Source organism: Trachemys scripta, chromosome 16 (assembly GCF_013100865.1).
Source record: "Trachemys scripta elegans isolate TJP31775 chromosome 16, CAS_Tse_1.0, whole genome shotgun sequence".
Lineage (NCBI taxonomy): Eukaryota > Metazoa > Chordata > Testudines > Emydidae > Trachemys > Trachemys scripta.
The window spans coordinates 546,353-572,022 of NC_048313.1; the positions used below are offsets into that span (position 1 = coordinate 546,353).

A 25,670-nucleotide genomic window follows, 5' to 3' on the forward strand; every position below is an offset into this window, starting at 1 on the left:
GGGGGGAGGGGAGATCTCGGAGGGGAGGGGGGAGAGCTCGGGGGGGGTGACGCGGGGGGGGTGAGGGGAGGCTGCTATAGGGTGGCACTAGGGGGCGGGAGTTGGGGGTCTGGGTGTATCGCTGATGGGGTAGCTCCGGGGGGAGCTGGGTGGCAGCTGGGGGATGGGTGTATTTGGGGTGTGTTGCTCGTGGGGGGGTATCTCAGGAGGAGTTGGGGGGAGGGGCTGGGTGTATCCAGGTGGGGGGTATATTTTTGTGGGGGGGGGGAGTTGGGAGATGCGGGGGGGTTGGTGGTAGGGGTATCTCTGGGGGGAGGGGAGGGTATCTCTAGCCCGCCCTTCCCAGGCAGGTGTGTGGTAGTGATGTAAACGTTTATTTAGCCGGTTCACCGATAAGCATGTGTCTTATTGGTTTGGGTTAACAGTTAAGCTCTGCTGCCGGCCGGAGCCCAGGGCCCTGCTGCTGTCCCAGGGGCGGCAGCCAGGACCCCCGGGCGCAAGGGCCAGCATCCCTGGGTGCGGGCGGTAAGGCCCTGCGTAAAACGTGGGGGTGCTGCAGCACCCCCCCCGCACCGCTAGTTCTCTGGTTAAATGTTTAACCATGTAACTGACAAAATTGTAATAGGTTACACAGTTACATTTTTTAACCACTATTTACATCCCTAGTCTGTGGAAAGTATTGCTCTGGCACAGGGACTTGCGCTGCCAGCTCATGTGTTGCTGCCTTTGCCCCCAGGAGCCTGCCATGAAGGTGCCAGTCAGCGTGATCCGCCTGCCCCGTGGGCCGGATGGCACAAGCCGTGGCTTTGACCCCAACTCCCCTCGGTACCAGGCTCTGAGCCCCATCAGCATCTCCTCTATGGGCTGTGGGAACGAGGCAGATCTGGAGCGGGAGCAACAGGCCCGCGTGGCTCTGCGGGAGCGGTACCTGCGCAGCCTGTTTGCCATGGTTGGCCACACCATCCACTTCACGATGTACGAGAGAGTCAACGTCTCGGCCGCCTTCGACGCCTCAGACATCGACATCTTGAACTTCCAGGTATCCGACCTGCAGACCCCGCTAGGTGTGCACAGGGAGGCGCTGCTCCGCTGCTCGGACATCATCTCCTACACCTTCGAGCTGTGACTGCCACAGGCACCCTGCCCACCTGTCCTGCTTTCTAATAAAAACACACTCGGGTACAGCTTGCAGAGTTCTTTCTTCACCTTTCAGAGTGGAGGTGAGTTCGCAGGCCCCAACGTCATAGCTGGAAAGTGATGCTTCCCCTCCACCCATTTGTGCTGCTCTGGAGATGGCCTTGAATTGGAGTGGAAATGAGCTTGGGAGCTGGGGGCGCGTGGAGCGGCATCCATTTGGCGCAACTCATCTCTGTTTCTTTTATCTTCTAGTTATAGAAACATAATATCCCATTCCCTTGGATAATCCACTTGGCCCCACTGAATAGAACCCCTAAAAGTTTCCACCACTTTGGAGCACGGAGGCCAAAATGATCATTCTGCAAATAGCTCCTGATCACCAAATCTGCTCGCTGAACGTTACCAGTTTGGGAGGCTCAGTGAGCACCTGGCATCCCTGTTGTTGGCTGTGGGTAACTGAGCACCTATTCAAATTGGGGAAGAAACCTGAGGCGCCTTGTCTGTCACTGCTGCACCCCTCCCCTCCCTTCTGTCCAGACACCCAGCCCAAAGTGGGATTCATGAATATCACAGGAGGGAAGGATATTGCGGCTGTAAAACCAAAACCTCCCTGTTTCTGCTGCTGTAAGGTTTGAACTGCCAGCCCCCGTGTAGAACATAGTGTGGGGCAGGGTGCAGAACAGAGCTGGGATGTACAGGCCTGTGCCACTGTGATGGCCTAGGCAGCGTTAGAAGACGTGTCTGCCCTTGTGGACTGTGATTGAGGTGAGGCTGAAAAGTAATAGGCTGAAGCGGAGCACGCAATAATCTCGGATGAATCTGAGCCAAGAGCAAGGTCTCAGGCTGTGCACTGGTCTCCCCGGGAAGCTGGTAGAAGTCTGCAGAGCGCCATTGGGATGGGCGGAGGGGCAGCCCACTAGATGCAATAGGATTTTCCAGCTCTAATTTCTTTCAGATTGTAGTTAATATCTGATCTCCCTGGTTCCTCTTGGCCAGTTCAGAAGGACAAGAGGACCCCACGGACTTGCAGGGGGAGGCTGCAGGTTATTGGCCTGGTGGGACGGGGCGGTTGAGCCTAGCCATTTGAGATGAAACTTGGCAAGCTAATGCACTCTGTGAATTGGCATCAGTGGAGCAGGGATTTCAGTCTCTCCTCTGGAACCTACCATGGGGTTCACCCCTCTGACCTGGAAATGAGCTACTTGGCCAAGGTTTTCGGTTGTGACTAAAGGTTCAATTTGCACTCCTTGGGAATCCAATCGGAGATGTCTTCAATAGACCTGATTTTCAGAACCTGTCGAGGACCCTGAAGATCAGGCTCCTTTAAGATAACTTAGATTGAAAATCAGGCCCCTAGAACAAGTTTCCCCCCCCCCAGGCACTGAGCAGCTGGAGTTGGTGCTTGGCATTTGCCCAGGCATATTTCTGCTTCGAGTTAATTGTGAAAATGAGACAAGCCAGGCATCTTGTTTGCTGGACACTTCTATGGTGTCCTCCCAGCTTCAGCATAGTGAGCCATAGATGTTCTTCCCTATTCACAACACAACCCTAGCATGGAGGGCTGTTGGTAGCTGTAGCTGGCTCTTGAGATTGCTTGGTAAGCACATGCACTGGATGTTTCCGCTAAAACAGGCGGGCGTTTATAGATTTTCGTGTTTTTAAACCATATGGGATCATGGTGATCTAGTCTGACCGGCAGGGAGTCTTACCCGGCGATTCCTGCATTCCAAACTCGGGGCTGAGCTCGAGTGTGTCTTTTAGAAAGATCCAATCTTGACTGAAAGACTCCAAGTGCTGGAGAATCCACTACAGCCTTTAGTAAATGAATTATCTAAATGGGGGGGAGGGATAGCTCAGTGGTTTGAGCATTGGTCTGCTAAACCCAGGGTTGTGAGTTCAATCCTTGAGGGGGCCACTTAGGGATCTGGGGCAAAATCAGTACTTGGTCCTGCTAGTGAAGGCAGGGGACTGGACTCGACTCAATGACTTTTCAAGGTCCTTTCCAGTTCTAGGAGATCAGATTATAATAATAATATATCCTGTTCCAATCCACTGGTCTGAATTTATCCAGTTTCCGCTCCTAGCCATTGGGTCTTGGTCTGCCTGTGTCTGTGACATTAAAGAGGCCTCTAGTGTCTGATAACTTCTGCCTATGTGGATACTTCTAGATCATGATCCAGCCACCATTTAATGGTCTCTTTAAAATACAGATATCGTGCTCCTTTAAGTCTCAATGTACAGCAAGTTTCCCAGACCTCTCTAATCACTTTCTGGATCTAACCTAGTTTTATTGGGCGTTGCAGACATGCAAACTGGACCCAGGGTTCTGGCAGCATTGGTACCAGTGCCAAATACAGAGGGAAAAGAACCTCTCTACTCCTGCTAGAGAGTCCCCTACTTATGCATCCCAGAGTCACATTAGTTCTTTTGGCCACAGCATCAGTCTGGGAGTTCAGCTGATTATCCAGCATTCCCTCTGTCCCCCGTCCCCCCCCCAAAAAAACCACTTTCACAGTTATTGCTTCCCAGGATAGCCCCCCATCCTGTCGGTATAGCATTCTTTGTTCCTAGATTTACATTTAGCTGTATTAAAACACACGCCGTTTCCTTGCACCCAGTTTATCAAGCAATCCAGCTTGCTCTGAACCAGTGACTTGTCCTCTTTATTTACCACTCCCCCAATTTTGATATTATCTGCAAACTTTTTCGGTGATCTTGTTTTGTTTCAGGTCATTAATAAAAATGTTAAATAGCGAGAGGGGCCAAGCAGCAAGCCCTGCCCCCCACCCGAAACACAAGGATGTTTTAATACAGGCAGCACGTGTCACTCTACTTGAAGTCTCCCAGGATCAGTTTTTTCCCTACATTTTATAGATAGGTGTGTAAGGAGCCAGTCAGCCTGTTCCCTAGTGTATGGTGGGCTGTTCCAGACACCAACTAATACCCCATCTTGTGCTTTATCTGTTAGACATTGATCTACAAGCATTCACCAGCACTTTCTTCTGTTATCAAAGTCTCAAACAGGTAATGGCCTTTTTGACATCAAGCTCCCCTCCCCTTTTGCCCCTTTTATTCCTCTTACTAAATAGGTTACAACCATTGATCTTTAATATCCTAAGCATGCAAATCATTCCCCCAGGTTTCACTAATATCAACCAGCTCCAATTAGCAGGACTGTTGTAAGCAACCCACGAGAAGTAATTCTGCTCTACGCTGTTGATAAGGCCTCAGCTGGGATAAAATATTGTGTCCAGTTCTGGGTGCCACATTTCAGGAAAGATGTGGACAAACTGGAGAAAGCGTAGAGAAGAGCAACAAACTGATCAAAGGTCTAGAACAGTGGTTCTCAACCAGGGGTACGTGTACTCCTGGGGTACTCAGAGGTTTTCCAGGGGGTACAGCACTCATCTAGCTATTTGCCTAGTTTAACAGGCTACGTAAAAAGCACTAGCAAAATCAGCACACACTAAAATTTCACACAGCCAATGATTTTATACTCTCTATATACTACACTGAAATGTACAATCTTTATATTCCAGTGGATATATTTTATAATTATATGGTAAAAATGACAAAGGAAGCCATTTTTCAGTAATAGTGTGCTGGGACACTTCTGTATTTCTGTGTCTGATTTTGTAAGGAAGTAGTTTTTAACTGAGGTGAAACTTGGGGGTACACAAGACAAATCAGACACCTGAAAGGGATACAGTAGTCTAGAAAGGTTCGGAGCCACTGGTCTAAAAAACATGACCTATGTGGGAAGATTGAAAAAATTGGGTTTGTTTAGGCTGGAGAAGAAAGAGGGGACATAACAGATTTCAAATATACAAAAGGTTGTTACAAAGAGGAGGGAGAAAAATTGTTCTTGTTAACCTCTGAGGATAGGAGCAGCCATGGCTTTAAATTGAAGCAAGGGCAGTTTAGGTTGGACATTAAGGAAGCTTCCTGTTAGGGCAGTTAAGCACTGGAATAAATTACCAAAGCAGGTTGTGGAATCTCCATCATTGGAGGTGTTTAAGAACAGGTTAGACGAACACCTGTCAGGGTTGGTCTAGATAATACTTAGGGGACTGGACTAGATGACCTCTCGAAGTCCCTTCCAGTCCCTCAATTCTATGAATTGCAATTCTTGTTTTGTTACCCAGCCTCCTCGCAGTGGTGTAGTGGCATTTAAAGAGCTAGGTAATGGCACGTTGCAAGTACCAGAACAGGCACTGGGTTTGGATTCTGACCCGTCCACACACATAAGTTGTTCTGGTTTAACACTTCCATCAGTTTAAACCCTACTCAGAGCAGGTGAGCTTGCACCTGCCATGTACAGGTTTAGTAGACACAGGTCCATACCCAACTGGAACAGAACCGTCCAGAGAAAAGGCCCAGGCTAGTGCATGGAGACTTCACAGCCCTGTGTTAGGATATAGATTCAGGCCTGTCTGTAAAGGCCTATACTTTAAGAATGTAGGTATATGTTTATCATGTAGCTAGTTCTAGAGGTATAAAAGAAAGATTCAGAATCACTGTCTGCCTGTGTAAGGGCCTTTTCTCGCTGTGACAGTCTGAAGCCCTGGTCTTAGGCTAAGGCCTTTGGCTAAGCAGCGGGAGAAGCCGTAAGCTGGGAAGCGAACGGGTCACATCCGCACACATTTCAAACCAGTCATATTGAAATAAGGCCAGCTGGGGCTGTTAGGAAGGGGATCCGATCGCTCACCTCCAGAGAAAGGGAAGAGCTTAGAAGATGTAAAAAGAAATTTAGTTTGATAGTTTTGTTTGGTAAGAACTCACTTATCAATAGACATGGTTAGGAAACCCGTATGTCTTTATAGATGGTGTTGTGAAATCCTCACTTCTGTATTGTTTTGTCATTATAGTTCCCACGTTGCTGTTGTTTATTTGCATGGGGTCTGGCTGGTTCTGTCTGCTGTATCATTAATTTTGCTGGGTATAAACTGATTAAGGTGGTGGGATATAATTGGTTAGCTCAGGGGTGGCCAACCTGTGGCTCCGGAGCCACACGCGGCTCTTCAGAGGTTATTATGTGGCTCCTTTCCTAGGCACTGATTCCAGAGGTGGAGTGATAGATGCTGACTTTCCAACGTGGTGGGGGGTGCTCACTGCAAAACCCCCTGCTCTGCCCCCTACTCCACCCCTTCCCCTGAGCCTGCCATGCCCTCACTCCTCCCCTCCATAGTCTCCTGTGCACATGAAACAGCTGATTGCAGTGGGGGGGGGGGAGTAGGTGCTGATTGGTGGGGGCTGCTGGCAGGTGCTGGGGAGTGGATGGGGGGGGCTGGTGATGTATTACTGTGGCTCTTTGGCAATGTACATGGGTAAATTGTGGCTCCTTCTCAGGTTGGCCACCCCGAGATTAGCTAATCATGTTACAAGGTGAGGATTTGTTAGGTAAATTTCAGTAAAATGAATGGTTAAGGTATAGCTAAGAATATTACTATCTAAATTAGGGGCAAACAGGCACGAAGTTGGGATATGAAAATTAGGAAAAAGGAACTTGCATTTAAGCTTGCTGGAAGTTCACCCCAATAAACATGGAATTGTTTGCACCTTCGGACTGTGGGTAGTGTTGCTCTCTGTTCACATGAGAAGGACCAGGGAAGTGGGAGGGAGAAGGAATCAGCCCTCTAACACCCCGGAAGGAGTCTCCCCTCTCAGCACTCCAGGCCTGCATCCCCTAAGAGCACTCACTAGCCCATCTAGCAGAGAGGGCCCAGGGCTGTAGGGAGCTGACATTTCCTTAGGAAAGCCACAGCCTAAGCCACCCTGTGTCCTCCAAGCCTTATTCCTCCCACTTTCCTGCTGTCTGCAGAGACAGGCCACAGCCATTCCAAGGGGATGGACACGGCTTACAGCCCTAGCCCCCTAGCCCCCATTTCCTTACACTGCAGAGCCACTCCCCTCCTCCCAAAGTCAAACTGCTCAGCTCCACCCCTCCCCCACCCCGTGTCACAGGAAAGCTCTGCAGTTACGCTGGGTGCAGGTCCTTGCGGAGACAAACAGGGCCGGTGCTACCATTAAGGTGAACTAGGCGGTTGCCTAGAGTGCCAAGATTTGAGGGCGCCAAAAAGTGGTGCCCCCCATTTTTTTTCCCCCAGCGTTCCTCCCCAAGCACGCGGTCGCTGCTCCACTTCTCCCGTCTCCCAGGCTTGCGGCGCTAATCAGCTGTTTGGGGCCACAAGCCTGGGAGGGGAGGAGAATTAGAGCGGGGGCGGGGTGCTTGGGGAGGAGGCGGAGCAGAGGTGAGCTGGGGTGGGGAGCTGCCGCGGGGGGGCCCCTCAGGGCAGAGGGGGGGGGAGCGCAAGGTGGAAGGCTCTGGAGACAAAGGGGAGACCGAGTTGAGGCCTCAGCCCAGATGCCCAGTTTAAGGCTCGTGCACGGGCTAAGGAGGGTTTTTATTATTATCCGATACTGGCATCTTAAAAACAGAACAGCAATGTACAGCTTTGCTACACAGCAGGGCTGGCGGGGCCTGCTGAGCCGATCGCACCACCAGGGGGCAGAGACCAGTGCTGCGCTGGGACCCACGCTCTAATGGCGGTAGTGAGGGCTTCTGGACCGGGAGCGCGAACGCCTGCAAAGGGAGAAGACAGGCTGGTTAAAGCAAGGAGGGGAACGTGCAGCCGGGGCAGCCCTGGCCCTGATTAGGGCCAGGCTGGGGCAAGGAGGGCCCCCAGCTGCTCACTAGCAGCCACACAGCACTCCCCCCCCGCCCCATAGGGGGCAGCAGAGCTACATCACTCTCTGATCCATGAGAAAGCCTGCCATGGGCCTCACTGTTTGACTCCCTCCTGCTGAACCCAGAGGTGACACATGGACTGGGCCACTCGGAAACCGCGGCCTGCCTCAATCAAGCAGCACCACAGAGAGTGACAGCTCCCTCCTGGGCTCAGCTCCCCTCGCTTCTCCCGCCCAGGCACGACTGCTCTGCACAGGGCAGCCATGGATGCAGCTGGCTGAGTGCACCCGAGCCTGCCCTCAGCACAGCTCCAGCCCTGCCCTCCCCCGCTGCAGGGCCAGGACACCCCCTGCCTCAGCATGCAGGTGAACAGCCAAGGGTGTGAGCAGGGCCAGCAGCGACTGGAGGAGCCCGCAGAGTGCCAGGAGAGGGGTGCGAGCGGGGCCAGCAGCGTGTGAGGCAGCGACTGGAGGAGCCCGTGGAGTGCCAGGAGCCAGGCGAGGGCGCAAGTGGGACTAGCAGGGCACGCCAGGTCTATGAGGATGTGGGGACGGGATCCTGAGTGACGTGTGTTCCCTGTGCCTACCCGCCCCAAGTCTCAGGACTGGCTGCCCTCCCAGCTCCCCCGTGGGCAGGGCTGGGAGCTGCAGGCGGCTGGTTACCCCATCCCAGGCGAGGGGAGACTGAACCTACCTCCTGGAGGAACCATATTCCCGACCTGCAAAGCAAAGAGCAAGGGTTACAACGTGGAGAGGACGCCTCTGTACTGGGGGCACGGGCTTAGGAGATGCAGCTACCCTGTGGGCACAAGAGCTCGGTGGTCAGGAGAAGGGTAACCTGGCTGCTCTGGAGGGTGGGACAGCCCTTTCCAGTAGCTTTAGGCTGGGGGAGACATCTCTCCAAACTTGTGCTGATTTATAGTGAACTAAATGAGAAATGCAGGGGATTCAGCCCCCTGATCTGGAGAAAGGACGTACTGAACAGTACAGACCTGACCCTGCAAGAGGGGAGGGTAACCTGACTCTCAGTTCCACTGATACCTATGCGATCACTGGTGAGCTCCAAGGTGAACAGGCACGTAAGTATCTGCAGCACTGCGAGCTACGGCAGCAGTTTCATTAAACACGTCTTAGCAGCGTAAAGGTCTGTCACTCAACACCACAACTGATTCTGTGTGAACACCAAAGCCTCACGCACTGGCTGGCTACATAGCTTAAGGACTGGGAAAAAACTGTTACTAACCGTCTCGTAACTGTTCTTTGAGATGTGTTGCTCATGTCCATTCCAACTAGGTGCGCGCGCTGCGGGCACGGCCGCCAGAAGATTTTTCCCCAGCAGTATCAATCGGGTCAGCCTGGGTGCCCCCTGGGGTTGTGCCTTCATGGCGCTCAATATAGGGCCATGCCAATCCGCTACCCCCTCAGTTCCTTCTTGACGGCTACTCCGACAGAGGGGTAGGAGGGTGGGTATTGGAATGAACATGAGCAACACGTCTCGAAGAACAATAGTTACGAGAAGGTTAGTAACCATTTTTCTTCTTTGAGTCATTGCTCATGTCAATTCCAATTAGGTGAATCCCAAGCCTAAGTTTTGGAGGCGGGGTTGGAGCTCAAAGTTTCGCTGACTGAAGCACTGAGCTACCAAAGGCTACATTGTCTCTGGCCTGCTGGGTAACTGCATAATGCGAGGTGAAAGTGTGTACTGATGACCATGTCACTGTTCTGCAACATGTACCAGGAACGCCACTGACGAGGCTTGTGCGCTGGTGGAGCGTGCTGTAAGCAGAGGGGCAGGTACCTTCACCAGGCCATAGCACTCCCTGATGCCTGGACGTGATCCATGACAAGATCCTCTGGGACAACACTGGAAGTCCATTCATTCTGTCCGCTACGGCGACAAACAGCTGAATGGACTTCCAGAACAGTTTCATTCGCTCAACATAAAATGCCAATGTCCAGCGAACGTCCAGCAAGTGAAGTTTCTGCTTCCTGCTGCTTGAGTGTGGCTTAGGATAGAAAACTGGGAGAAAGATGTCCTGGTTGACGTGACACTGGGAGACAACCTTGGGAAGGAAACCTGGATGCGGCCTGAGCTGAACCTTGTCCCTGTAGAACACAAGGCCTTAACATCAGAGCCTCCTAAGTTCAGACACCCTCCTGGCTGATGTTATTGCTACCTGAAACGCCACCTTGTATGAGAGGTACAGCAGAGAACATGTCGCCAGCGATTCAAAAGGTGGCCCCATTAGTCTGGAAAGGACCAGACTGAGGCCCAGGCCGGGACCGGCTGTCAGATGTGCAGATATAGCCTGTCGAGACCTTTCAGGAAACAACTGACCATGGGGTTGGCAAAGACAGACCAGCCCTCTGCACCTGGATGGAAGGCAAAAATGGCAGCCAAGTGAACCTTTACTGACGACATGGACAGCCCCTGTGGTTTGAGGTGGAGCAGATAGTCCAGTATGAGGGGGATGGACATGAGTGTTGGGACAGACAGGGTTGCACCGACCAGATTGAAAATTTCTTCCACTTGGCCAGGTAGGTAGCACTCGTGGAAGGTTTTCTACTGCCAAGGAGGGTTTGTCTGACCAGGTCTGAACAAGCGAGCTCCACTGGATTCAGCCATGGAGCTTCCACACCGTGAGATGCAGCGATTCAAGGTTCAGGTGCTGGAGACGACCTGGATCCTGAGTTATCAAATCCGGGAAGAGCGGCAAGGTGATTGGGGCTTCCACGGACATTTCCAGGAGAGATGTGTATCAGTGTTGATGGGGCCAGGATGGAGCTATCAATATCGCTGAGGCCTCGTCCCTCCGAACTTTGAGGAGCATCTTGTGAACGAGAGGGATGGGAGAAAACGCGTACAAGAGGTGGCCATCCCAGGAAAGGAGGAACGTGTCCACGATGGAGCCCGGGCTGTGGTTCAGGAAGGAGCAAAAACTGCTGACATTTCTTGTTGCATCATGTGGCGAACAGGTCTATCCGGGGAAACCCCCACTGTTGAAAGATGGAGTTCGGAACATAGAGGCGCAAGGATCACTTGTGGCTGTGGAATGACCTGCTGAGATAGTCTGCTAACTCGTTCTGTACTCCGGGGCGGTACAATGCTTCCAGCTGTATTGAATGAGCTACGCAGAAGTCCCACAGCTTGAGGACTTCCTGGCAAAGGGGAAAGGAGCGTGCACCCGTTTGTTTATATAAAACATTGCGAGATGTGTCTCCATCATAATCAAGACACATTTCCCTTCCAGATAAACTTGGAATGTCTGGCATGCTAGGCAGACCGCTCTCAGCTCTCTGACAACGTGGAGAGCAAGCTTCGCCTGAGACCAGAGTGTGTCCTGAGCTCTCCCAGATATGCACCCCACCCCAAGGCTGACGCATCTGTCACCAATGAGAGGGATGGCTGAGGTCTGGTGAAGGGAACTCCCACACATACCACCTGTGGGTCAAACCACCACAGGAGGGAGTCAAGGGCCCGATGAGGCAGGGTGACGACCTTGTCCAGATTGTCCTGAACTGGCTGATATCCTGAGGCCAGCCACGATTGGAGCGGCCGGAGTCTGAGCCTGGCATGCTGTACCACATAGGTACAAGCAGCCACGTGTCCCAGAAGCTTCAGGCAATTCCTTGCAGTTTTGCTAGGGAACTGCCTGAGATTTCAAATGTTGCTGCCCAGGGCTGGAACTGCAATTCCGGGAGGTATGCCCTGGCCTGCACAGAGTCCAATACCACCCCTATGAACTCTATCCGCTGGACCAGGGACAGAGTTGACTTTTGCACATTCAGGAGAAGGCCCAGTTCGTCGAAAGCTGCTGTTATGAACCCGACTTGCGCCTCCACTTGCTCTCTGGACCAGCCCTTGATCAGACAGTTGTTGAGGTACGGAAACACCTGTACCGGTCGCCTGTGCAGGAACATGGCCACAACTGCCATGCACTTGGTAAACACTCAAGGAGCTGCTGAGAGGCCGAACTGGAGGAATGTGAACTGGTAGTGATTGTGGTTCACCACAAACCTAAGGTACCGTCTGTGGGACGGTGATTACACGATGTGAAAGTATGCGTCCTTCAAGGTGGCATACCAGTCCCCTGGATCCAATGAAGCGATAATGGAGACCATGCGAAACTTCAGTTTTTCCCATGAATCTGTTGAGCTCTCGCAGGTCTAGGGTGGTCCTGAGGCCGCCTTTGGCTTTTGGTATTAGGAAATACCAGGAATAGAAGCCCTTGCCCTTGAGCTCCTGAGGAACCTCTTCCACTGCCCCCAGCAGTAGGAGCGAATGCACCTCCTGTATGAGGAGTTGCTTGTGAGAAGAGTCCCTGAAGAGGGACAGGGAAGGGGGGTGGAAGGGCCAAGAATTGGAGGAATTTCTATCATGCGGAGCCCCAGCAGCCCGATGTAATACGGGTCCACACAGGGTAGAAAGGGGACAATCTGTTCAGGAAGGTAAGGTGGGGTGGATCCAGTGTCCGTGCTGGTACGCCGTCCTTGAGCGCGCCTTCAAAAGGTCTGCTTCTGGCCTGAAGATGGCTTCGACTGGCCATAGCCCTGGTGTGAAGAAGGGTGGGGCCTTTTCCTGCCATTCCTATTCCTCCACCAAGAGCCATCCTGTGTGCTCTGTGGCTGGTAGAACCACGATGGAGGTTGCGGCTTGAAATGTTTCCGCTGTGTAGTGGGGGTATGCAGGCCAAGGGACTGGAGTGTGGCCCTCGAGTCCTTCAGGCTATGGAGCCTTGCATCTGTTTTTTCTGAAAAGAGGGACGAGCCTTCAAAGGGGAGGTCCTGGACCTCCTAGGGGAGGCCAGAGACTTGCAGCCAGGAGCTCCTCATCATGGCTATCCCCGTTGCTATGGTGCGGGTGGCTGGGGCAATGAGCTTGCCCTCCTCAACCAGCGCAGAAAACTCTGCGCGGAAGTCCTGTGGCAGCAGCTCCTCAAATTTGGCCATTGCTCCGCAGGTGTTGTAGCTGTATCTACTGACGATGGCCTGTTGACTTGAAATGCGGAGCTGCAACCCCCCTGTCGAATAGACCTTCCCGCCAAACAGATCTAATTTCTTCACCTGCTGGTTTTTTGGGGAGGGCCCCTGATAGCCCTAGCACTCATGCTGGTAGCCGCGTCCCCTACCAGAGAATCTGGCGGAGGGTGCGTATAAAAGGTGCTCATTTCCCTTTGAGGGAACAGAGTGCCTTTGCTCATTCCTCTTCACCGTGGGAGGCAAAGAGGCCGGGGTCTGCCACAAGCTCTTAGTGATCTCACTGATAGTTTTAATAAGTGGCAGGGCAATGCAGGAGGGCGCGGAGGGGGCAAGACAGTTGACCACCTAGATCCCCAGGTTCTGTGCCACCCTCCTAAGCAGTTGTTGCAAGACCCTGCTGTCTTCCAGGGCTGGGGCCGTTGATGTGCCCATCACCAGCAAGGACGAAGACAAAAGTCTGGCTGGTAGTGCTCCCTGCCCTTGGCGCCGAGGGGTCTTGTGGTGTCCGGTGTCCTAGTGCAGTCCCTGATGGGAAGAATGGTGCAGCCACAACTGATGGTGCCGAGACCGCCGGCGCCACATATACCGGAGCCACCGACGTCGGAGCCATGGCAGCTGACTGCAGTGGTCGCTACAGCCAATGCCCCCAGTGCCGACAGCATCAATGATGGCACAGTTGACACCGAGGCCACTGACGAAGACCTGGAATGCGACCCCTGGCTCTGAGGAATGCTCAGGGAGTCCAGAATGGCCATTGGAGCGGAGCCTGCCACTGACCCGGCTACGGTGGTGGGTAGAGCTGCCGATGGTGCCAGGGCCTTCTGCTCCTGCTGGAGCGATACAACTCCGCCTCCGAGGACTCCGTATAGGAGGACCACAGAGGAGTGGGGCCCACTGGTGTCAGTGATCGGTGCCGGGGGACCAGCGCGGTTTCCCCTGCATGGGTAGCTGGTGCCGGGGAACAATGCGCAGGAAATGGTGATTGCTGCCCCATTGTTGCCGGCTTGCCCCTCAACAGCACCGAGGGCCGAACTGGCCCTGGTGATTTGTCCCTCCTTGGAGGGGAGAACGACGCTGTAAGTTTCAGCAGGTCCCTTGCCGCCTCAAACACCTCTGCTGTGGACGGGAGCTGCAGCTCTCGGCTGTGACTGGCTGGTGAGCGATGACGGTCCAGACTCGACTGGATCCCCGTGGGGGAAGGAGTTGGTGTGACCCAGGTTAGCAGTGAGGCCAAGGTGGCGTGGCCCGATGCGGGTCTCACAGCCAACTGCTCCTTGGACTTAGCTGGAGAAGAGCAGCTCCTCTCCGGCCTCCTCTTCTTTTGGGGCACCGGAGACGGAGATCGGTGCCTGCCTGTGTCGAGGCCTTGTGGGTGGAGCCAGGGTAGTGCAGAGGGTCTCTCAAAGAGTCCTTCCTCGGCGCTGGTGCACTCCGCACCGATGAGAAGGTGCTCGGGGTCGGCTCTGCCAAGCCAGGGTCTGATTGAGGGTGGAGCGCAGCCTCCATCATGAGGCTCTTGAGACACTGGTCCCGGTCTTTAAGGGTTCTGGGGCGAACCCCCCTGCAAATCTTGCAGCGCTCCTTCTGATGGCTCTCCCCCAAACACTTTGGAGAAAGTGTGCGGGTTGCTCCTGGGCATAGACTTGCCACAGTCCTTGCAGGCTTTAAAACCCAGGGACCGAGGCATGTCCTAGTGCTCGGAAAACGTTGGGGGGAGGGGTACCCCCAAAATGAAACTTAGCGAAGAAACCACCTAACTATGATAACTATATACACAATTTACAAAAGACATGGCAAGAGTGGAGACGCTTGCCAAAGCAAGAACTAAAGACGTTCCGGCTAACCGGCACTGGCAGTAAGAAGGAACTTAGGGGATTGCAAGGCTGCAGGGCCCTATATTGAGCGCCATAAAGGTGCAACCGCAGGCGGCGCCCAGGCCAACCCGACGGACACCCCTAGGGGAAAAATCTTCTGGCTGCTGTGCACGCACCTAATTAGACTGGACATTAGCAACACATCTCGAAGTTTTTTGTTTGTTTGTTTTGTTTTTAAATACACAGGCCAGTATTTTCAGAAGTAGAAGCCTAAAGTGAGACCCTTCAGCCTATATTTAGGCATTTCAGGGTGGGATTCCCAGAAGCTCCCACGTGACTTCAGAACGGATGTTAATGACACCCTGGACTCGTGTCTCTCAGAAGAGATGAGCATTTTAAGAATAGGAGTACTTGTGGCACCTTAGAGACTAACAGATTTATTAGAGCATAAGCTTTCGTGGACTACAGCCCACTTCTTCTTATGCTCTAATAAATCTGTTAGTCTCTAAGGTGCCACAAGTACTCCTGTTCTTTTTGCGGATACAGACTAATACGGCTGCTACTCTGAAACCTGTCATTTTAAGAATGAAGCATCTTAGTAGAAAAAATGCTATGTACGCTCTGAAATTCTCTTACCAGTTAGCAAACGGCAGAGTCAAGCATGAGCCATCCAGTCCAGCAATTGGAGACTAACCGGGAAGCAGCTGGCTGATAGGGAGATCAGCCAACTGCTCTGGGGAAAGGACCTACTGAATGGTACAGGCCTGACCCTGCAAGCAGGGGAGGGTAGCCGGACTCTTGCAGTCCTACCAGTCAGATAGAAACAGAACAAGCCAATTACACTTTTAAACTTTCACATAAGAATCAAAAATACTGATTCTTATTAATCTTGATTTAGCTCTGCCCTCTGGGGCACCTGGCCTTGGCCACTGTCAGAAGACAGGATACTGGGATAGATGGATCTTTGGTCTGACCCAGTATGGCCGTTCTTATGTTCTTAACTCCTGGCGAAAAGGGAAGCCCTGGGTACAGCCAGCTCCCACTGGGGTGCAGGCCCTCCAGGGGCATGAGCCATTAGAGAGGCTGGACGCTACCCGAATGGCACTGTTCCCCAGAAACACACACACACACACACACCACGCTCCCCCCTCACACACACCTGGACCCAGAAGAGGCTGCTCTGAGGGACTGCAGGAGACTGATCTCGAGGGTACTGGGAGAAGCGGGGAAGTGTCTCCCACTGGCCTCAAAATCACTGGCCACTTCTGAAGATTTAGGCCCTAATCTCTGGGACCCCAGCCCGTATCCAAACCACATGCTGAGGACGAAGAGCGACATCTGCTGGATACATGTAGCACTGAGTCGCCTCCCAGCCTAGCCCACGACCACTGCAGCACCATCACAGTGAATGCTGGAGCAAGGAGCAGCTCTCTCCCCAGTTCTGCAGACAGCGAGCTCCCAAACAGCAGCTGCTCCCTGTGAGGCTGGACTCCATATGCTTTATGAAAATATGCTTATGAGTGTGAATATGATGCAACTGGAATATGCTTTATGCAAGAGGTCTCTTGTAAGGTATCATTACAAAGCTTATGATCTACTAAGTGTGTTCATCCTATTTGTTTGCATGTATTATTTCTATATCTGGAGTTAGGAGAATAAGATATAAACTTGTATTACTGATGTAAACATGTTAAGTGGAAGCCATTAAGGGTACTTCAGAATCAATGACCTGTTTACTTGCAAACCTTCCTGTGTATGTGTGGGCCAGCCCAGAAAGAATGGAGGCTGGGATCTCACAGGACATGTGACCATGTCACATGATACTAAAATCCATCTTAAAACTGGTACTTTTCCATTTAGAAGGAGGGGTGGGGACCCAGAGAGACAAAAGATTCCCACCTTGTGCCAATGCTATGAAAGGGGGCATAGCAGAACAAAAGAGGCCAGTCATGAGAAAACCCCTAGTTAAAACCTGAGATGCCTGCTGGAACTAACAAGGACTGTACCGGGGAAAGGACTGGGCCCAGACTAGGAAGGAGTCTAGTCTGTGAAAGAAGCTTATTGGAACATCTCTGAGTGTGAGATTTACCTGTAATCAGTTTCTTAATGTATTAGGTTTAGACTTTATTTTGCTTGGTGACTTACTTTGTTCTGTCTGTTATTACTTGAAACCACTTGAATCCTACTATTTATAATTAATAAAACCAAGTTTATTAGTAAACCCAGAGTAAGTGATGAATACCTGGGGGAGCAAACAGCTGTGCATATCTCTCTATCAGTGACCTAGAGGATGGACAATTTATGAGTTTACCCTGTATAAGCTTTATACAGAGTAAAACGGATTTATTTGGGGTTTGGATCCCATTGGGAGCTGGGTGTCTGGGTGCTAGAGACAAGCAACCTGCTGAGTGGTTTTCACTTAAAGCCTGCAGTTTTGGGGGTGTGGTCCAGACGCTGGGTCTGTGTTGCAGCAGGCTAACGTGTCTGGCTCAACAAGGCAGGGTTCTAGACACCCAAGCTGGAAGGAAAAATGGGCTCAGAGGTAATTTCAGCAAATCAGGTGACAGTCCCAAGGGGGTCTCTGTGACCGAACCCGTCATACTCCCTGCCCCCCCAGTCTGTGTCTGCTCCCACTCTCTGACTGCACAGGAGTCACTTGCCAGGGCGGTGCCAAGCGGTGGTTACTCACTGTATCGTGGGGACGGGGAGCGGCTCTGCCTGCTGTACTGCCTTTCCCATTCTTCCCGCTCCTTCTCTCGCCGCTCTCTCTCCCTGCAGAGAAACAAGAGGGCTTAGCGCACAACCTGCAGAGAGCACGCCCAGAGAACAACAGGGGAAGCAAAAGAGTTTACTTCATGCGGATCTTCCGGGCCATGGCTCGCAGCTCGTCTTCTCGCTCCTGAAAGAGAGAGGCACGGATCAGCCAAGGGCCACGGGTCATGCACAGGCAGCGAGGTGCCCTCAAGAGGCAGCTGCTACACGTTCATTCTGTGGGCAGAGCCCTTCAGAGCTCGGCTGAGGCATAGCCGCCCAAGCTCAGTGTGAACCCCAAAACACACACACTCCCCTCAGCACAGCAGTGCTCCCCTGACTTCACTCCCCACCCCTGCCAATTGAGTCCCTGGACCACCGCTGTGGATGCTAGCTCTGCTCTCGGGTAACACATCCCTGAGCGCTCCTAACCAGGCAGAGGGGTCTGCAGAGAGAGGCCATTCCAAACGGCCAGACACTTCACCCAGGGGTGTGAAATGGGAGTAGTGGCGCAGCCCAGTGGTTAGAGACGGACCCATGTCAGGGTGCAGCTGGGTCACATACCTGCCTTTCATGTTCCTGTTGCATCATCTTCTCTTGTGCTGCCTTTTTGTCAGCTTTAACTGAGAGAGACAGAGAGAGAGAGATTTTAAGCAGCTGCCACAAGGCCAGGCCAGAGCGGCAAGTGAATTGCATGATGAAACCGGGTTTTGCTTACACTGCCTGTTGAGAGCCTTCTGCATTCGCAACTTCAGCTTCTCCTGCGGAGTCAGCTTTGGCTACAAGGAAAGTTAAACAGAGACGTGTTAAGGGAAGGCCCAGGGACATCGGCACTGCCAGACAGGACCAGATCCGGATGCCGAGGAGGGCATCTCCTACACCAGATGCCTCAGAGGAAAAGACAGGAAACCCTGCAGCAGACAGATGGGGGAGCAACCTGCCCTGGCAGGTCTCATCCTGATTCTTGACACCTAGAGACTGGGTTAGGCCTTGAAGAAGGAGATTCTCCACCCACTTCCAATGTTCTGTGTTGCGTTGACTAGAGTAACTCGGGATAATCTTGTCAGCCACAGAAACGGCCAGTCCCTCATTGCATCTCGCCAAGTTTTTGGCCTCAGCAATATCCTATGTCAATGAGTTCCTTTTGAATAAAATATGAGAGTCAGTCTGTGGATGTCTTCATCAGTTTTGGATTTTCACCTTCTAATTTCATGGAATGTTCCCTTCTCATGCTGTGAGGCAGGGAAACGCTCCCAATCGCCCTTCTCGACCAGTCAGTCATTCATAGACTTTCTCCTGTTGCCTCTTATTCACCTCCTCTAGAGGAGTGTCTACCCTACAGCCAGGAGGTAAGATTGTAGACATACTCGAGATAGTTTTGATTGAACTTGATCAAAACTAGCTTGAGTAACAATAGCATTGAAGTCACAGCAGAAGGGGTGGAGGCATAGGCCAGCTGCTCCTAGGGTCCAAGGTAGCTAGGTCAAATCTACCTCAGGCATATCTACACATACTGCAATCCCACTTCCAACTGCAGTGTAGACATACCCTAAGGGAAAAAAGCCAAATCTTTTCACTCCCTCCAGCCAAGAGTTTTTCTAGGCCTTTGACCATTGTTTCAGATTTGTAGATTCCAAGGCCAGAAGGGACCATTGTGTATAACCCAGGCCAGGGAACGGCCCAAAAATAATTCCTAGGGCAGAGCTTTTGGAAAACCATTCAATCTTGATTTAAAAGTTGCCAGGGATGGAGAATCCACCATGACCGCTGGTAAGTTGTTCCAATGGATAATGACTCTCACTGTTCCAGTCTGACTTTGTCTAGCTTCAACCTCCAGCCATCGGATCGTGTTAGACCTTTCGCCGCTAGATGGAAGAGCCAGTTATTAAATATTTGTTCCCCACACAGGTACTTGTAGACTGTGATCAAGCCCCCCCTCTCCTCTGAACCTCCTGTTCTAGGGTATCCTGTGTGAGATGGGGTGACCAATGCATTTACATCACTCCAAGGTGGGCGAGGGGGAGGACAACGTACTTTTCTGACTTTTTCTGGGAGCACTCTCAGGCTGTGTGCCCAGCTGGGCCTCTCAGCTCTGGGGAGCTGCCCTGTGGACAGGCAGCCAGAAACAAGAGGCTTCACTGGTGAGAATACGCAACTCTACTTAGGCAAGCAGGGACCCACTCCCAGGCACGCAGGGGCACCCAAAGGAGGGGCCAAGGGCCACTCTCCAGTTGGTTCTAGCATAGATGGGAGCTGGGCAGAGGCTGCTGCTGCTCCTCTAACAGCCACAGGAAGGACTTGGGGACTCGAGGAACTCAGCCAAGCCAGCCATGCCTGTTCCTGCAGCCGGGAGGAGACCAGCACCAGCAATACTCCAGGGGCCTTTCAATACCAGCTAAGGGAAACCCTGGGGCTCATGGCCAGCTATGCTCAGCCTAGCGCTCTCCTGACCATTGGCACCAAGAGTTAGCACAGAGAGAACCCAGCTCCACGTCTCTGGGGACAGCATGGATCTCTCGCAGGGATTCTAGCCAAGGAAGAATGTGCCTAACACCTGCAGGGCTGGGGAGCCCTGGGCACCCTAGCCCAGCTCCATTCATGGAGGGCCAGGCTGGCCAGGGCTTCACCTCCATTAGCCCACTGGCGGAAGTGCAGAAGCTCGTCCCCGAGTCTGATTCTCTGAATGCGAGAAGTTAGTGCGGATTGCTGCTGTTGGCTGTCAGTCATGTTGATTGACATTTCCCCAGTGCTTTAGCAAATTTGATCGATTAGCCCAGTGTATTAAGCAGACAAGAAAACATGTTTGACAACTGCCTTGGGGCTAGAGCCAGCTCCCCACATTCAAATCATACCAAGAAGGCGCCTGGCCTATATACACCCCTGGCTTGCTCCTTTCTGACAGACAGCATCCATCTGACAGCCTGAGCCTTAAGGGTCACACAAAGGCTCCCCATGGTGGTGGTGGCTTGGAGATGACCTGCAGAGCGGCAGGCAGAGGGATGCCAGGGTAAACCCAAGGGCACTCCCTCCCTTGCTCTGCAGAGGATCCCACTGCACACCCCCACACAGGCACCTTGCTTCCCTAGGGGCCCAGCCTTGGGATCTAGACCATCAGGAGTTCATTGGGTGCTACTCCTTCCCAGACACATGGAGGGAAGCCAACACCCTGCTGCCCATTCCTGGAGAGCCAGTGCGCACCTGGATCCCAGGTAGGAATGCAGCAAGCCTGCTTTCCCTTCCTCTTAAGGATCTCAAGGACACAAGGGTCAACAGAACACAGAGCGCCTCTCTGCATTGCGGGCTGACTTGGCCACGAAATGGCCTTGCAGAGTACAGCAGGGCCCCCTGCTTCCAATCCAGCACCTCTCCCTCCATGTCTGGAACTCCTTCCCAGGGGCTCCATCTGGAGTCAGGGCCATGCAGGCTGGGAGGGCCACGCTTTAGATCAGGAGCCTAACCCTTGGGTCAAGCCGCTCCAACCTGCTGCCCAGGAACAGACAGCAGGCCCCAGAATGATGTAGGGATCCCACAGCTGCAAGGCCCGGAGTCCGAAAGCACCAGGAGGTTTGTTCCAGGAACCGAACAGCTGGGAAGGGAGGGTGTGTCCTGGCCCCAGCCCCCTTGGCAGCTCAAAGCACCTTCTCCCCTCAACGAGTCTCCCAAAGCTCCTCTTTGCGGCGCTTTGTTTACTGCTTGGTGCACCTGCACCCAAGCAGGCAGCAGGAGCACAGTCACAAGGAACTCGCTGCAGAGCAGCCCACGCCCCAGACCAACAGGGTCTGGAGAGCGCAGCTGGCGAGGGAGGGGTGGGTGTGAAGCCGCCAGGGGGACTGACGCACCAGCTGGTTTTCAGGGATGGCAATAGTCCCAAAGCTTGGCACCCTTGCATTCTAGCTTAGTCAGTGCAATAGAGGATATAGGTTCATCTGCTTACAGGGGTCACTGAAGGTGGGGGATCTGGGTTAGCCCCCTTACAGGCCAGCCCCACCCCCCACACTATGGACTGGCTACTACTCAGCGGACCGGGGTCTTTGTGGAGCCAGGAGAAGGGAAGATGTCTTCTGTTCCCAGGAATTCAGTGAAAGGGACAGTGACCCGAAACCCATCCCCACCTGTCAGTCACTCAGAGCTGAGACTGCTCGCCCGGAGGCAGGGGTGCTGGCACTTGCCTATGCCAGCTGCCGTCCATTCTCAGTTCTAAGGAGCTACTGGGCGTGGCGGGCCTGCACCTTGAGGAGAGGGCTCAGGATTTCCAGCCCAGGGACAGGGGACTTGGGTTTCAAACGCAGTCAAGGAGCCTTTCATTCAGACAAGTCCCTGCATCTCCTCACTCCCGTGAACTACAGGGTCCCTTAGTTTGTTCTGCAGTGATGTGAATTAAACAGGTGAGGTTAAATTCTTACTGACTTTGGCAGCTCCTGTCTCTTTACCACCAGCAGTGTCAGCCCTAGAGGGGGAAAAGAGCTGTGATCAGAAGCACTGTGGAGCGGATGAGACGCAATGTCCTTGTCTGGGAGAGGGAGAGGCCCAGCACTAACCTCCCCCCTCAGACACGGGCAGACCAGGCAGCTCCCACAGAGCTCGGCATTCGTCTCCTTCCCGTACCCACGCCGCCGGGTGCCAGCGCTCCCCAGGGCAGGGGCAGGAGAAGCCCCTTCTGTTGCAGGGCTCAAGGCCAAACACAGCATGCGGAAGGGAGGCCAGGGGAAGAGCTAGAACAGGGAGGCCTTCCCTCGCTCACTTTTTCAGTTTCTCCCCCACGGCTGGGGAAGCTGCAGGCCTCAGCAGTTTCTCTCTTGCTGGAGAAGCTGATCTGCTGCGGCTTCGTGAATCACTAGGACTCCTGCTGCTCCGACTGCTACTCCAGTGTCTCCCCGCTCGGCCGCTCCGACGATAGCGCTCCCCGGACCGGGAATGGCTCCTAAAAAGGCACAGGACATAGCCTCCAAGCCTTCCCTACGCCACAGTGCGTGCCAGCCTCCCTCCCTCCACATGCCCTGGAAGTGGAGCGGTAGCATGGCATTAGGGTTGCCAATCCCACAGCTGCGGATAACTGCGGGAAGTGATGTTGTCTCCCATAGCCCCATCCAGAGGGGGAGTGGCCCCGGCCAGGGCTGGAGCGGTTCCTCGAAGTACAGAGAAGGGAGGAGGAACCCAGGGTGTAAAGCTGCCATCTCACCCCCACCCGGCCCTGTCCCTACCTCTGCCTCACTGCAGGCTGCAGCAGCACATGGCCCCATTGCAGGGTGAACAAGCCATGCCTGGAAATTCCTGCAACCCCCCCACTCGGCTCACTGAGCAGCTCCGGGCAGGACGTACCTGGACCTGCGACGGGAGCTGTACCGGCGGCTCCGATCGGCCGAGTGTGATCTGGAGCGGCGGCGGCCATCCCGTGAGCCCCCTCCGGAGTAGCGCCGGCTCCTGCTGCGGGAGCGGGAATACCGGCGGCTGTGGGAGCGGCGGTACCGGCTGGACCGGTGGTGGTGCCCACCGGCTCGGTGGGAGCGGGAGCTGGAGCGGGAACTCGAAGAGGACGAGGACGACGGGGATGAGGACGAGGAGGAGGAGCGTCTCCTATAGAGGGACAGAGGCAACGCAAGCCATTCACGCAGAGGGCAGAGATGTGACAGGGGGTGCCAAAGAACTAGAGCACCACGGCACGCCAAGATCCCTGCCCTTCCCCTAAGTAGCACTGGGCAGACTCAGCCCCTGGCCTCTGCCCCCGGCTAGCACAGCCAGAGTCAAGAAGCAGGGCTTGGCATGAAGAAGGAACAAGCATGTTGTGACGGTTGTTACCAATTCTTCCCCCAGTCCAGCTCCGAGACACTCTCAAATACATCAGCTCTTCAGAGCCAGAAGACAACGGCAAGTGGGCCACACGAAGGCAACAGAAAACCTCCCCCTCACTGCCGCCAGGATCCCTGCACGCTGGCCCAGGAGAGGGCTAAGAAACGGACAGCAGTGCCCCAAATGACTCACAGCATGTTCAGTGGCCCCTGCTCCCCCAGCAGTGTCCTTATGCTTCAGCTGCAGAGAGAACCCTGTGGACCAGCCCCACCTATTCTGCACCATCACCCCCCGGTGGCTAGCAGCTCTGCTCCAGTCCCCAGGGGCAGGGCTTGCACGTCAGTGGCTGCAACGCAACTGCCTGCTGCCCAATTCCCTTGTGCACAGCGTGAGAGCATCTGGGGGTGTCCAGGGCCCACTGACGGGGGAGCCCCCCCCCCGCCCAACAGGAGAGGCTAGGGGCTCAGAAACTCATGTCTGTCCTTCCGGTACCAGAATCCTTCATCTTCCATTCCCCACTGGGGACCCTCAAAGGTAGGCTGCAGGGAGAACGGGGGGCCCAGGCCTTCATGCAGGCTTGTTAGGCTAGCAAGTCCGTTCTGGTCTTGCCCGTCTGCCCCAGAAGACCCTACGGAGGCCAGGGCTAGCAGCGACGTCCATAGTCCCAGAGCACGCAGGGGAAGCCCAATTGCGATGGTACAGGCTGTTCAAACCTGCATTGAGCCAGGGCTGGTTACACCATCCTACCACAATGCTGGGGAAAAGCCTGAAGTCTTATCACGCCCCTCCCCTTAAGGGCTGAGCCCCTGCCCGGGTCCTCCAACGAGGCCTCCAGCAAGGTACAGGCGCCACACCGGGCTCAGCTCCGGCTGGCACAGTGAGTTAGGAGGGAAGTGGTTCTGAGAAAGACCGATGGGAACGCTGGGCTCTTCTCACAGCCCCCTCCCATGGCCTCACTGCCTAAGACAGACAAGTGGCTTTGCAGCCCCCCACACCCCCAGCATGTCCTGAGGGCTGGGAGAGTGGATCACCACCATCCTGCAACGTGGGCCATGCGAAGGCTCCAATGTGCGACGACTCTCCCATGGGGCAGAGCTACCGCGGCAAACTGGGATTCTGGCAATGCTGCAACGGGGCACTGAGAGGGGCAGTAACGTTAGCCAGTGCCAGCCCAGACGCCAGGACATGCAGTTCCACTTGAGGGCACCACCCAGGGGCTCTGCAGAGCGTCTGCAGCTCCGTCTCCCTACACAGCCTTGGCCAAGCGCTGTGCAATGGGGTGCAGGTGGAGCCTCCGGCTCACGCTAGTTAGCCACAGACACACAATGGCAACGATGCAGCCACAGCCCCGAGGCCAGGCACTTTAGCTTGGTCTATATGGTGCATACGAGGCACTTTACAACCCTGTGAGCTCTCAGCCTGCGCTCAAGTGCCCTGCTCGTCTGGAGAGGGAGCTGGGACAGGCCAGTGCGCTGAGAACAGGGCCAGGAAGTACAGCAACTCCGGGGGAGCGAAGGAAAGGGGGCAGGGAACGCAAGGAGAGGAGAGGAAGGGATATTGTGGGCAAGCAGGAGAGCTGCCCCTTTCCAGCTGCCAGATCCCCCATGTCCTAGAATCTCTCCCCCTCACTGACATGCCAGGTCCCTTCCCTAGGCCCCAGGCTGAGCTGCCCCCCGGAGTTCCCCCTCATAAGTCGAGGGTCTGGCTATTCAGGGCCTTCCAGGCACTGTCAACCCAAACAGGCCTCTCGCTCAGTCTGCTGGAGAGTGCCCCCAACTGGCCACCCCACACAGCACCTGGCCAGCCCGTGGGCAGGGTTGACAACGAAATGGCAGCTGGAAAGGACTGGATGCCAAGAGCTCTCACTGGACAGGGTCTCCAAGCAGGGGCAGCTTGGCTTGGTGCCCATCGGGGGCACAGAGGGTGCAGGCCGATCACGTAGATGGGCCATTAGCCCCTGCTGAGTCTCTGGTGTTAAGGTTTGGGAAAGCGAGCCAGACGGGGGAGTTACCGACCGGGAGGAGGCGCTATGACCTGCTGCAGCGCTGCCCTGATGCACTTGGGTGGAGCGCGGCTTGCCAAGGGGGACGGCTTTCCCGGGGACTCCTCCGGCTTGAGCAGCGGCAGCGGCTTCCTCGTCACTGCCCCCAAAGCTAGTGATGAACGTGATCTTCTCTTCTTGGCCCGGGGAAGGCGAGCGAGAGCGCGAGCGGGATTCGGAGCTGGACTCTGAAGGCGACCTGGGAACGAAGGGAGAACAGAAGGGGCTGCTTCACTGCAGGAGGTGGAATTTACCAAAAGCTCCCGGGGGGGGGAGGGGGGAGAAGCACGCACACTGCGGTGGATGCAGCTTCTGGACCCCTACTGGACCTCCCTAGGGCTGCAGCAGACCCAGCGTGTACTGTAGCACCTGCTCCAGCAGGGGGTGACCTTCCCCCAGCCCAAGGTCCCCTCAGAAACAGTCGGAGTTTGTCAACTACAGGAATCCCCAGAGACTGTTGCTGCAGTGGCCTC

General features: G+C 54.3%; 2 protein-coding genes across 4 annotated transcripts in view; one reads left to right on the forward strand and one right to left on the reverse strand.

The window, feature by feature from the left end:
* The first annotated feature begins 552 nt into the window (after positions 1–552).
* GEMIN7 (gem nuclear organelle associated protein 7) lies at positions 553–1,184 on the forward strand. Its single transcript, XM_034793192.1, has one exon. The coding sequence runs from the start codon at positions 713–715 to the stop codon at positions 1,124–1,126; it is 414 nt and encodes a 137-aa protein (XP_034649083.1). The 5' UTR covers positions 553–712; the 3' UTR covers positions 1,127–1,184.
* A 6,300-nt stretch (positions 1,185–7,484) lies between these two features.
* Positions 7,485–25,670, reverse strand: part of CLASRP (CLK4 associating serine/arginine rich protein) — a 36,142-nt gene continuing 17,956 nt past the window's right edge. Inside the window, exons 13-22 of one of the 3 annotated variants that reach the window (XM_034793169.1) lie at positions 25,172–25,396; positions 22,689–22,943; positions 22,111–22,290; positions 21,777–21,816; positions 18,088–18,148; positions 17,934–17,992; positions 17,471–17,517; positions 17,308–17,390; positions 8,519–8,543; positions 7,485–7,720 (exon numbers count right to left, since the gene is read on the reverse strand). In XM_034793169.1, the coding sequence (XP_034649060.1) occupies positions 7,678–7,720; positions 8,519–8,543; positions 17,308–17,390; positions 17,471–17,517; positions 17,934–17,992; positions 18,088–18,148; positions 21,777–21,816; positions 22,111–22,290; positions 22,689–22,943; positions 25,172–25,396 (1,018 nt within the window). In that variant the 3' untranslated portion in view covers positions 7,485–7,677. Of the gene's footprint in view, positions 7,721–8,518; positions 8,544–17,307; positions 17,391–17,470; positions 17,518–17,933; positions 17,993–18,087; positions 18,149–19,176; positions 19,235–21,772; positions 21,817–22,110; positions 22,291–22,688; positions 22,944–25,171; positions 25,397–25,670 lie in introns of those variants that run through there. The other 2 variants (XR_004648420.1, XM_034793170.1) reach the window with 2 other exon arrangements.

What these genes read in the sequence shown, in the direction of transcription:
- GEMIN7 (XM_034793192.1), top strand. Translation starts at nt 713, where the DNA reads ATGTGTTGCTGCCTTTGCCCCCAGGAGCCTGCCATGAAGGTGCCAGTC.